This window comes from Oncorhynchus mykiss, chromosome 10 (assembly GCF_013265735.2).
Source record: "Oncorhynchus mykiss isolate Arlee chromosome 10, USDA_OmykA_1.1, whole genome shotgun sequence".
Classification (NCBI taxonomy): domain Eukaryota; kingdom Metazoa; phylum Chordata; class Actinopteri; order Salmoniformes; family Salmonidae; genus Oncorhynchus; species Oncorhynchus mykiss.
Genome location: NC_048574.1, coordinates 19,115,420 through 19,129,032, shown reverse-complemented (window position 1 = coordinate 19,129,032; position 13,613 = coordinate 19,115,420). Strand labels below are relative to the sequence as shown.

General features: G+C 43.1%; 1 protein-coding gene across 2 annotated transcripts in view; it reads left to right on the top strand.

Moving 5' to 3' along the window:
* LOC110533448 (glutamate receptor ionotropic, kainate 4) overlaps positions 1–13,613 on the top strand; it is a 95,910-nt gene that overhangs the window by 33,115 nt on the left and 49,182 nt on the right. For both annotated transcript variants that reach the window (XM_021617662.2, XM_021617660.2), the window contains exon 4: positions 4,260–4,357. In XM_021617662.2, coding sequence (XP_021473337.2) covers positions 4,260–4,357 — 98 coding nt within the window. The remainder of the gene's footprint in view (positions 1–4,259; positions 4,358–13,613) is intronic.

Below are 13,613 nucleotides of genomic sequence, written 5' to 3'. Positions count from 1 at the left end.
TCACATGCTGTTGTGCAAATGGAATAGACAACAGGTGGAAATTATAGGCATTTAGCAAGACACCCCCAATAAAGGAGTGGTTCTGCAGGTGGTGACCACGGACCACTTCTCAGTTCCTATGCTTCCTGGCTGATGTTTTGGTCACTTTTGAATGCTGGCGGTGCTTTCACTCTAGTGGTAGCATGAGACGGAGTCTACAACCCACACAAGTGACTCAGGTAGTGCAGCTCATCCAGGATGGTACACATCAATGCGAGCTGTGGCAAAAAGGTTTGCTGTGTCTGTCAGCGTAGTGTCCAGAGCATGGAGGCGCTACCAGTACGCTGCCAGTACATCAGGAGACGTGGAGGAGGCCGTAGGAGGGCAACAACCCAGCAGCAGGACCGCTACCTCCGCCTTTGTGCAAGGAGGAGCAGGAGGAGCACTGCCAGAGCCCTGCAAAATTACCTCCAGCAGGCCACAAATGTGCATGTCCACAGGTGAGGGTTGTGCTTACAGCCCAACACCGTGCAGGACGTTTGGCATTTGCCAGAGAACACCAAGATTGGCAAATTCGCCACTGGCGCCCTGTCCTCTTCACAGATGAAAGCAGGTTCACACTGACCACATGTGACTGAAGTGACAGAGTCTGGAGACGCTGTGGAGAAGGTTCTGCTGCCTGCAACATCCTCCAGCATGACCGGTTTGGCGGTGGGTCAGTCATGGTGTGGGGTGGCATTTCTTTGGGGGACCGCACAGCCCTCCATGTGCTCGCCAGAGGTAGCCTGACTGCCATTAGGTACCGAGATGAGATCCTCAGACCACTTCTGAGACCATATGCTAGTGTGGTTGGCCCTGTGTTCCTCCTAATGCAAGACAATGCTATACCTTATGTGGCTGGGGTGTGTCAGCAGTTCCTGCAAGAGGAAGGCATTGATGCTATGGACTGGCCCGCCCGTTCCCCAGACCTGAATCCAATTGAGCACATCTGGGACATCATGTCTCGCTCCATCCACCAACGCCACGTTGCACCACAGACTGTCCAGGAGTTGGCGGATACTTTAGTCCAGGTCTGGGAGGAGATCCCTCAGGAGACCATCCTCCCCCTCATCAGGAGCATGCCCAGGCGTTGTAGGGAGGTCATACAGGCACGTGGAGGCCACACACACTACTGAGCCTCATTTTGACTTGTTTTAAGGACATTACATCAAAGTTGGATCAGCCTGTAGTGTGGTTTTCCAATTGAATTTTGAGTGTGACTCCAAATCCAGACCTCCATGAGTTGATAAATTTGATTTCCATTGATAATTTTTGTGTGACTTTGTTGTCAGCACATTCAACTATGTAAAGAAAAACGTATTTAATAAGAATATTTCATTCATTCAGATCTAGGATGTGTTATTTTAGTGTTCCCTTTATTTTTTTGAGCAGTGTATATATATACACACACACACAGACACACACACACACACACAGTGCTGCTTGAAAGTATGTGAACCCCTTGTGCAATTAAAGATTTATTTTTAAACCATGATATCTTCATTTTATCAGAACCAGTCTTTTTGATCTGACATAACAGGTTCATATTTACCAATACCATATGTTGGTGTAGAGGAAATCATGTGTGTAGTACAAAAACAAATTAAAAAGGGAATTAGAGCAGGTGCCAAAATAAGTGAACCCCAAGTTGTATTGGTTAAGTCAAGTAGAATCAGGTGGGTAAACAATTGGGTACCAAATGAACCTATCAAAGGAGAGATCGTTAGGAAAGAGTTTGGGCGGGGCATTTACCTGGATGGTGTTACCTATCCAGGTAAATGCAAAGCACACCATGCCGAAAGGGTAGTGAGAGCACATCAGTCTGGGGAAGGATATAAAATCGCAAAAAGATTTGATATCCAAATCATTTACAAATGTAGAGCTTTTAACATGACATCAATTCGCTTGCTAGGAAGAAGCCTCTGCTGTCAAAAAAGAAACAAACTGCCTGCCTTAACTTTGCCAGAGACCACCTGGACAAACCTGAAGGTTTCTGGAAGTCCATTCTGTGGACCGATGAGTCCAAAATTGACCTTTTTGGTCACAATCAACACCTCTATGTTCCTCGAAAACCATCAGTCAAGCATGGTGGTGGGAATGTCCAGATCTGAGGCTGCTTTTCCTCCTGTGGAGGAGCTCCACATCATTAAGGGAACCATGAATTCTGAGGTATACCAGGAGATTCTTGAACAGAACGTAAGGCCATCAGTCAAGGAGCTAAAGCTGGGCTGAAAATAGGTCTTCCAGCAAGACAACGACCCAAATAATTCATGCAAATCTACCAAATAATGACTCAGGAGAAAGAAGATTGGTGTTTTGGCCAAGTCAAAGTCCTGACCTAAATCCAATCGAGATGCTGTGGCAGAACCTGAAGCAGGCAGTTCATGCCAGACACCCCTCAAGTCTCACTCAATTGGCGTTCTGTAAGGAGGAGGTGGGCAAAAATCCTTCAAAACAGATGTCAGATTACTGGCTATAGGAGGCATTTACTCCAAGTTGTCGCTGCTAATGGAGGTGCCACAAGTTATTGACTGAAGGGGCTCACATATTTTTGCACACATTAAATCTGAGTTTGCTTATTTAACAAAAGTGGTTTATTTAGCAATGAAAATATAATTTAATTGGAATGTCTTTATTAAGAATTGGGGTATAGATACGGATGTTTATTTCATAGCAAAATAATGACCAGCCCTGTAGGGTTCATATACAGTGCTGCTTGAAAGTATGTGTACCACTAGACCATTGTAAATGGGAAAATTTGTAAACAGGGTATTGATTCATCATTGTCCAATTTACACTTCAAATTAAATTATGGAAGCTGTACAGTGCATTCTGAAAGTATTCAGACCCCTTGACTTCCACATTTTGTTACGTTACAGCCTTATTCTAAAATGGATTTAATTATTTTTCTCCCTCAATCTTCACACAATACCCCATAACGATCAAGCGATGTAAATGTATTAAAAATAAAGAGAAAATAACAGATACCTTATTTACATAAGTATTCAGACCCTTTGCTATGAGACTCGAAATTGAGTTTAGGTGTATCCTGTTTCCATTGATCATCCTTGAGACTTTTCTACAACTTGATTGGAGTCCACCTGTGGTAAGTTCAATTGGACATGATTTGGAAAGGCATGCACCTGTCTATTTAAGGTTCCACCATTGACAGTGCATGTCAGAGCAAAAACCAAGCCATGAGGTCTAAGACAGGATTGTGTCGAGGCACAGATCTGAGGAAGGATACCAAAACATTTCCGCAGCATATACGGTCCCCAAGAGCACAGTGGCCTCCATCATTCTTAAATGGAAGAAGTTTGGAACCATCAAGACTCTGCTTAGAGCTGGCTGCCCAGCCAAACTGAGCAATCTAAAAAACATTATGGAGTATCGTGTGTAGATTGAGGGGGGAAAAAACTATATAAAATATTTTAGAATAAGGCTGTTATGTAACAATGTAGAAAATGCAACGGATCTGAAAACTTTCAAACGCACTGTATGATTCCGTAGACCGCAGGCTCTGCACATGGTTACACAATTCTGGAGATAGCGCCCTTTGATACGCCTCTCAAACCAAGACACGCTTGTCAGCCTGATATGCTAAAAAAAAAAAAGTGTTTATTCCGGGAGATTTTGTTTTTTTGCATAATGTAGTGTTGTGATATCCCTCCATATTGGGCCCATGTAGGTGACACTACAGTATGTCTAGGTTGTGATTGGAGTCTTTCTATTTAGCCTTCAATGAAAACTAATGGTAGATCCTCCTTCACAATGTTTGCCTCAGCAGCGCTGGGTGCTAGAAAGCACACCACACACAGTTCAGAGTAGTAGCCAGTCCTCCTCACTACGAGCCCTCTGCCTCAGCACTGCATTCCTCTACTGCATCTCCCATTCCTCTCAAGCGTTAGGTAACTCCTCAATTGATGGTTTTAAAAGATCAGGAACCAGCAGCCAGGTGAAACAAAAAAAGCTGGTACAGTGTCCAGACGCATCATTCAAACAAAAACAATTAGCGAGCTGGCTAGCCAAGCCAAAAAAAGAATTGACCTGCCAGAAACATGCAAGAAAACAAAATGTACATATTTACTTGTATATTTTAAAAGTAAACAATACTTTCATATTCTGCTTTTATATTGTATTGTACTCTGTATCAATATGCAACTAGTGTGTAATTCAATGCCATTGTAAATTCTATGTTAACGCTCATTTGGTTCCCTGTTTTCTCCTCTCCCTCCCAACAGTGTGCCAGATTATCTCTAAGGGAGTATTGGCGGTCCTGGGACCCTCTGCTAGCCCAGCTTCCGACACCATCATCAGTAATATCTGTGGAGAGAAAGAGGTGTGTGTGTGTGTGACCAATACACTTCTGTGAACATGGGTGCACATGCAGGTATCGGTCTGTGTATTACGTTCCCCAGCAAGAAAACCAAATAATGTCGCTCAAACAGAAGGTGGAACTAACAAAGAGTTACTGACCACAACCAAAATGGTGGGGGTTTTAGGAAGGGTTCTGAAAGACACTCATGGGTGTATCCACTGAAAGGTCACTATCAACAACTGGGACCTAAAAGACACCCACCATGAGCACCCACTAAATTTGTCCAAAATTAAAACCCACACCAAACTTAGATAGGAAGCAAATCAAAAAGTACAACAAAACAAAAACAGGGAAGATAAGATAAACACTCAAATAGGGAGTACCAACTAAAAAGGCATTAAATCTCCACCTCTCTCAAGACAACTGAAGCACTGGGCAAGCCACTCTTAAATATCACCTGGGCCAGCACAGGTGAAACACTTTCCCACTAACGAGATGACAAACCAGCACAGGTTTAACACATACTGACTAACGAGGTGATGCCAATCGGTGCACCCCACATGCTAATGTCCAACCTCAAAATAAAAATGGAAAAACCAAAGCCTGTAATACATTCCCCCTTTAGACATTGAATATATCCTATATTTTTGTTGAAGAAGTTTGCTCACCGCCAACAGAAAATTACTTCCATCTCACAACATGATCAACTTAAATGCGTCACCATTTCCAATAGAAACATGGTGTCTGTCTGTCAACAATTACATACAAGACAAAACAGACAACTTTTTTTATATACTGTATATATACTTTTTACAATACATTTTTTACTGACAAAAAAAAATTACGTTTGAGAAACAGGTAAAATCACGTACATTTCTATAACTCTCATCCACTTGGAACGAGCCCAATCAAGACACAACTAACTTCCAAAAACAGCAAAACGTGCAGTCAAACACAAAACTTGTTGCCTGACCACCCTTGGAGGACAATCAGCAACCAAGTTGTCCTTACCACGGACATGTCGGATTTCAAGAGGAAATCTTAACAGCCTTTATCTAAACGTCCCTTTTATAAGGATCCTGTCTTTCAAAGATAATTAGAAGAAATCCAAATTACTTCACAGACCTTCATTGTAAATTGTTTAAACCCTGTTTCCCATGCTTGTTCAATGGCCCATAAAAATTCATGAACATGCATACAACTTACAGACGGTAGGCAATTAAGGTCACAGTTATGACAACTTAGGACACTAAAGAGGCCTGTCTACTGAAAAACACCAAAAGAAAGATGCTCAGGGTCCCTGCTGATCTGCGTGAACGTGCCTTAGGCATGCTGCAAGGAGGCATGACGACTGCAGATGTGGCCAGGGCAATAAATTGCAATATCCGTATTGCGAGACGCCTAAGACAGGTAGACAGGGCGGACAGCTGATCATCCTTGCAGTTGCAGACCACGTGTAACAACACCTGCACAGGAACGGTACATCCGAACATCACACCTGCGGACAGGTATGGGATGGCAACAACAACTGCCCGAGTTACACCTGGAACGCACAATCCCTCCAGTAGTGCTCAGACTGTCCGCAATAGGCTGAGAGAGGCTGGACTGAGGGCTTGTAGGCCTGTTGTAAGGCAGGTCCTCACCAGACATCACCTGCAACAACATCGCCTATGGGCACAAACCCACCGTCTTTGAACCAGATAGGACAGGCAAAAATTGCTCTTCACTGACGAGTTGCGGATTTGTCTCACCAGGGGTGATGGTAGGAATCGCGTTTATCGTCGAAGGAATGAGCATTACACCGAGGCCTGTCCTCTGGAGCAGGATTTATTTGGAGGTGGAGGGTCCGTCATGGTCTGGGGCGGTGTTTCAAAGCATCATCGGACTGAGCTTGTTGTCATTGCAGGCAATCTCAACCCCGTGCGTTACAGGGAAGACATCCTCCTCCCTCATGTGGTACCCTTCCTGCGGGCTCATCCTGACATGACCCTCCAGTATGACAATGCCACCAGCCATACTGCTCGTTCTGTGTGTGATTTCCTGCAAGACAGGAATGTCAGTGTTATGCCATGGCCAGCGAAGAGCCCGGATCTCAATCCCATTGAGCACATCTGGGACCTGTTGAATTGGAGGGTGAGGGCTCGGGCCATTCCCCCCAGAAATGTCTGGGAATTTGCAGGTGCCTTGGTGGAAGAGTGGGGTAACATCTCACAGCAAGAACTGGCAAATCTCGTGCAGTCCATGAGGAGGAGATGCACTGCAGTACTTAATGCAGCTAGTGGTCACACCAGATACTGACTGTTACTTTTGATTTTGACCCCCCCACCACCACCGTTGTTCAGGGACACATTATTCAATTTCTGTTAGTCACAGGTTTGTGGAACTTGTTAAGTTTATGTTTCAGTTATGGAATCTTGTTATGTTCATACAAATATTTACACGTTAAGTTTGCTGAAAATAAACAGTTGACAGTGAGAGGACATTTCTATTTTTGCTGAGTTTATTATAAACATGTTTGTCTTGTGCAAGTTTTAAATTGACAAAGTACTTGTTAGCAAAGGTCTCACCTAGAGATGATATGCAGGAGCTTGCAGGGATTTGTACCCTTGCATGATGTCTACTTTGACGCTAATTAACATTTTTGAATCTGAGAGTAAATAGAGCTGAATATATTGATAAAAGTCACCTTGTCCTGGGCCTCCCGAGTGGCGCAGTGGTCTAAAGGCACTGTCGCCTCTTCACTGTTGACGTTGAAACTGTGTTTTGCGGGTACTATTTATTGAAGCTGCCAGTTGAGAACTTGTGAGGCTTCTGTTTCTCAAACTAAACACTAATGTACTTGTCCTCTTGCTCAGTTGTGCACCGGGGCCTCCCACTCCTCTTTCTATTCTGGTTAGAGACAGTTTGCGCTGTTCTTTGAAGGGAGTAGTACACAGCGTTGTACGAGATCTTCAGTTTCTTGGCAATTTCTCGCATGGATTAGCCTTCATTTCTCAGAACAAGAATAGACTGACGAGTTTCAGAAGAAAGTTCTTTGTTTCTAGCCATTTTGAGCCTGTAATTGAACCCACAAATGCTGATGCGCCAGATACTCAACTAGTCTAAAGAAGGCCAATTGTATTGCTTCTTTAAATCAGCACAACCATTTTCAGCAGTGGCATACATAATTGCAAATGGTTTTCTAATGATCAATTGGCCTTTTAAAATGATAAAGTTGGATTAGCTAACACAACGCAGTTGCAAATGAGAACTTGTTCTCAACTAGCCTACCTGGTTAAATAAGGGTGAAAAAACAACAACATGCCACTGGAGCACAGGAGGGGTTGCTGATAATGCCGTTTCCAGCTACAATAGTAATTTACAACATTAACAATGTCTACACTGTATTTCTGATCAATGAGATGTTATTTTAAAGGGATTTTTTGTGCTTTTCTTTAAAAAACAAGGACATTTCTAAGTGACCCAAACTTTGAACGGTAGTGTGTGTGTGTATGTGTGTCTAATATATATATATATATATATACACAGTGGGGCAAAAAAGTATTGTCAGCCACCAATTGTGCAAGTTCTCACACTTAAAAAGAGGAGAGAGGCCTGTAATTTTCATCATAGGTACACTTCAACTATGACAGACAAAATGAGAAAAAAATCCACAAAATCACATTGTAGGATTTTTTATGAATTTATTTGCAAATTATGGTGAAAAATAAGTATTTGGTCAATAACAAAAGTTTATCTCAATACTTTGTTATATACCCTTTGTTGGCAATGACAGAGGTCAAACGTTTTCTGTAAGTCTTCACAAGGTTTGCACACACTGTTGCTGGTATTTTGGCCCATTCCTCCATGCAGATCTCCTCTAGAGCAGTGATGTTTTGGGGCTGTTGCTGGGCAACATGAACTTTCAACTCCCTCCAAAGATTTTCTATGGGGTTGAGATCTGGAGACTGGCTAGGCCACTCCAGGACCTTGAAATGGTTCTTACGAAGCCACTCCTTCGTTGCCCGGGTGGTGTGTTTGGGATCATTGTCATGCTGAAAGACCCAGCCACATTTCATCTTCAATGCCCTTGCTGATGGAAGGAGGTTCACTCAAAATCTCACGATACATGGCATCCTTTACATGGATCAGTCGTCCTGATCCCTTTGCAGAAAAACAGCCCCAAAGCATGTTTCCACCCCCATGCTTCACAGTAGGTATGGTGTTCTTTGGATGCAACTCAGCATCCTTTGTCCTCCAAACACGACGAGTTGAGTTTTTACCAAAAAGTTATATTTTGGTTTCATCTGACCATATGACATTCTCCTAATCTTCTTCTGGATCATCCAAATGCTCTCTAGCAAACTTCAGACGGGCCTGGACATGTACTGGCTTAAGCAGGGGGACACGTCTGGCACTGCAGGATTTGAGTCCCTGGCGGCATAGTGTGTTACTGATGGTTGGCTTTGTTACTTTGGTCCCAGCTCTCTGCAGGTCATTCACTAGGTCCCCCCGTGTGGTTCTGGGATTTTTGCTCACCGTTCTTGTGATCATTTTGACCCCACAGGGTGAGATCTTGCGTGGAGCCCCAGATCGAGGTAGATTATCAGTGTGTCTTCCATTTCCTAATAATTGCTCCCACAGTGGATTTCTTCAAACCAAGCTGCTTACCTATTGCCGATTCAGTCTTCCCAGCCTGGTGCAGGTCTACAATTTTGTTTCTGGTGTCCTTTGACAGCTCTTTGGTCTTGGCCATAGTGGAGTTTGGAGTGTGACTGTTTGAGGTTGTGGACAGGTGTATTTTATACTGATAACAAGTTCAAACAGGTGCCATTAATACAGTGGAGAACAGAGGAGCCTCTTAAAGAAGAACTTAAAGGTCTGTGAGAGCCAGAAATCTTGCTTGTTTTTAGGTGACCAAATACTTATTTTCCACCATAATTTGCAAATAAATTAATTAAAAATCCTACAATGTGATTTTCTGGATTTTTTTTCTAATTTTGTCTGTCATAGTTGAAGTGTACCTGTGATGAAAATTACAGGCCTCTCTCATATTTTTAAGTGGGAGAACTTGCACAATTCGTGGCTGACTAAATACTTTTTTGCCCCACTGTGTGTGTTATTTCAGCAGGGTTCTGGTGGACTGTGTTGGTCCTTTTCCCGAAGCCAAGAGTGGTAACCAGTTTCTCGTAACCATCATGTGTGCGGCTACTTGTTTCCCTGAGGCTATTCCACTGAGGAAAATCACAGCTCCCAGTATTAAGGCCCTGGTGAAACAATTGTCAACGTTTGGACTTCTGCGGATTGTGCAATCAGACCGAATTTGAATTTCATGTCAAAGGTCTTCCAGCAAGTTCTACAACAGTTGGGTGTAACTAATTTTCCCCTCTAGTGTCTTCCACCCAGAGTCTCAATGTGCTATTGAGAGATTATCAGACTTTGAAGTCTATGTTGAGAGCTTACTGCTTTGAGTTTGAGAGACTGGGATGAAGGGGTCCCTCTTGTCAAATCAAATCAAATTTTATTTGTCACATACACATGGTTAGCAGATGTTAATGCGAGTGTAGCGAAATGCTTGTGCTTCTAGTTCCGACAATGCAGTAATAACCAACAAGTAATCTAGCTAACAATTCCAAAACTACTACCTTATAGACACAAGTGTAAGGGGATAAAGAAAATAAACATAAAGATATATCAATGAGTGATGGTACAGAGCGGCATAGGCAAGATACAGTAGATGGTATTGAGTGCAGTATATACATATGAGATTAGTATGTAAACAAAGTGGCATAGTTAAAGTGGCTAGTGATACATGTATTACATAAAGATGCAGTAGATGATATAGAGTACAGTATATACAGTGCCTTGCGAAAGTATTCGCCCCCCTTGAACTTTGCGACCTTTTGCCACATTTCAGGCTTCAAACATAAAGATATAAAACTGTATTTTTTTGTGAAGAATCAACAACAAGTGGGACACAATCATGAAGTGGAACGACATTTATTGGATATTTCAAACTTTTTTAACAAATCAAAAACTGAAAAATTGGGCGTGCAAAATTATTTAGCCCCTTTACTTTCAGTGCAGCAAACTCTCTCCAGAAGTTCAGTGAGGATCTCTGAATGATCCAATGTTGACCTAAATGACTATTGATTCTTCACAAAAAAATACAGTTTTATATCTTTATGTTTGAAGCCTGAAATGTGGCAAAAGGTCGCAAAGTTCAAGGGGGCCGAATACTTTCGCAAGGCACTGTACATATGAGATGAATAATGTAGGGTATGTAAACATTAAATTAAGTAGCATTGTTTAAAGTGGCTAGTGATACATCATTTCCCATCAATTCCCATTATTAAAATGGCTGGAGTCAAGTCAGTGTGTTGGCAGCAGCCACTCAATGTTAGTGGTGGCTGTTTAACAGTCTGATGGCCTTGAGATAGAAGCTGTTTTTCAGTCTCTCGGTCCCAGCTTTGATGCACCTGTACTGACCTCGCCTTCTGGACGATAGCGGGGTGAACAGGCAGTGGCTCGGGTGGTTGTTGTCCTTGATGATCTTTATGGCCTTCCTGTGACATCGGGTGGTGTAGGTGTCCTGGAGGGCAGGTAGTTTGCCCCCGGTGATGCGTTGTGCAGACCTCACTACCCTCTGGAGAGCCTTACGGTTGTGGGCGGAGCAGTTGCCGTACCAGGCGGTGATACAGCCCGACAGGATGCTCTCGTTTGTGCATCTGTAGAAGTTTGTGAGTGCTTTTGGTGACAAGCCGAATTTCTTCAGCCTCCTGAGGTTGAAGAGGCGCTGCTGCGCCTTCTTCACGATGCTGTCTGTGTAGGTGGACCAATTCAGTTTCTCTGTGATGTGTACGCCGAGGAACTTAAAACCTACTACCCTCTCCACTACTGTTCCATCAATGTGGATAGGGGGGAGTTCCCTCTGCTGTTTCCTGTAGTCCACAATCATCTCCTTAGTTTTGTTGACGTTGAGTGTGAGGTTATTTTCCTGACACCACACTCCGAGGGCCCCTTGTGCTGATTGCAGCGTGGTTGTTCAGGAATCTCTCGGTTTTAGTCTGAATGAGCTTGTTTGGACATCATTTAAGAGGTCCTTTTGAGCTTGCTGAGAGCGAGGTTGTTGCAGGGCAACACCTTAATCACGAAAAAACGAATCCGTTGGAGTACGTTAGCGCCATAGTGAAGTAGAGTTTATGTTTGAGCACAGCATTGCACAACATGGCAACAGTCCGTAGAGTTCGCACAGTATATTTGTAACAAAGGGGATGTTTTTTCCCCGATTTTCGCAAAGTCAATACCATTACTAAGTCAGACTCGTACCCTTTGCCTAGGGTCGACGATTGTGTGGACTGTGTTGGCACTGCTAAGTACATTAGCAAGTTTGATCTGCTGAAGAGATATTGGCAGGTCACTCTAACTGAGCAAGTCAAAGAGTCTGATTTTGTCACTCCTGATGGTTTGTTTTCCTACCTTCGTCTTCTGATCAGGTTACGAAATGCTAAGACCCTTTGGGCTCTGCACCGGTGCTAGCAGCTCCGGATTTCCGTTGGCCATTTGCTTTGTACACCGATGCCAGCGACGTAGAAGCAGGGGCTGTCCTCCTACAGAAATACAATAACAATGTTGAGCACCCTGTGGGGTACTTTTAAAAGAAATTGGCCTCATATCAAAACCACTATCGAGAAGGAGGAGCTCGTTTGGTACTGTGGCAATGGCAAACCTATAGGCCTTCAGTGTGTGACAGGTTCCTGATTCTTTCAAAGTAGCCTACACAATCGCAAAGCATGTGAAATATATTCACATGTACACAGCCTAGTTTCTGCAGAACGTCATCTTCAGGCAGCAAGAGTGTGCAGCTCTCAAATGGTTTTGGCATGGAGCGGCTCACAGAAGGATGACATCGGAAGCCGGTAGGGTAGGAAAGAAGTTTCAAAGAGACCATCATAATATCAGTAAAAAATATCAAATTCCCAGTTTATGCTACAAAACCAGCTTTATAAGAGTTTTTAATAATAGCTTATTTGACTCAACGTTCCATGACGTACACGAAGGCATTGATGGCAGAATAAATAGATGCATGATTAATATAATTCACCAATACATTTCTTGGTCGTCCAAAACATATTGCTGTCAGGTTGTAAATCACAGCTGGCCTGGTACATTGTTTGCTGCCTCCTTTCTGGATGCGCTGTTTCAGTTTCAATGACTCAATATTCTGGTCAAAAACGGACAGATGTAACTAACGCTGAGAATGTCAATACAATCGAACTAGCAAGGGCAATTATCTCAAGTCAGTCAAAATGTTGCTAATAGGCTAGTGTATATATTTATGTAGAAAGCTTAAAACACGGAACCTAACGTTAGCTAGCTAGCTGCTTAGAGGATGTCATGCCAATGGAGGAGTGGGTGAGTCTTTTCTCATATCGTTTTCTGGTGGATATACACAACTAGAGATGCAGGTATCATTTGGTTATCCAGTTGGCATATCTCTTGCGTTCGCAAATTCACTCTTTTTATCTACTCCAATTTCAGAGCACTCTCTTCCAAGTGTGCCAGAGCACAGAACTGATGAATTTACAAATGCGCAACACCCGCTGAATATGACCGGTGTCAGGAAACATAGTCAAGAACGCTCTAGATAACATGTAAACAGCTAACCAGCTCTGCTACGGCAAGTAAAATCGTCAGAGTGAGGCGTTCTCTCATTTGTTTCTGGAAGTATCTCGCTAACAAGCTAGCTAACGTTAGCCAGTTAGCTTGGTTGGGACAAGCATGGCAAGCTGCAGAAGGATGAGGAGGCTACAATTCCCCATTGTTTATCAGCGCAATTTTGACAGCCAACTAGCTGAAAAAGTTAGAGGGTTTATCTAATGTTCCTTCATTAGATTTAAACTCATCCTGCTCTGCCTAGCATTGGTTGTTGATCTTGTAGTTGTTGATGTGCATAACTGAGTAAGAGAGCCTACCTTTTCATGGTTGTTTGATCAATAGAACTGTAAAGTTTCCAAATGTGAGAGGACTTCAGTGGTGTTTACATTTTTGCAGAAATTCAGGTGTATTTTGTGGCTTTTTGCGAATTCGTTCTAATGATCTAAAGTTGCACTATTGCAACTGCCTGGAACACAGGAAGGTTGAAAGGGTATGATGGCAGGCCCGTGTGGCAAATGGCTTGTTCATATAAAGGCCTACTGTAGAGCTGATTGCTTATAGTGCACTGGTCTGTGTAGACTACGGTCCTGGACAAAACAGATGTTTCTGGTCTTAACTCGTTCTTGGACTCCTTGTCCCC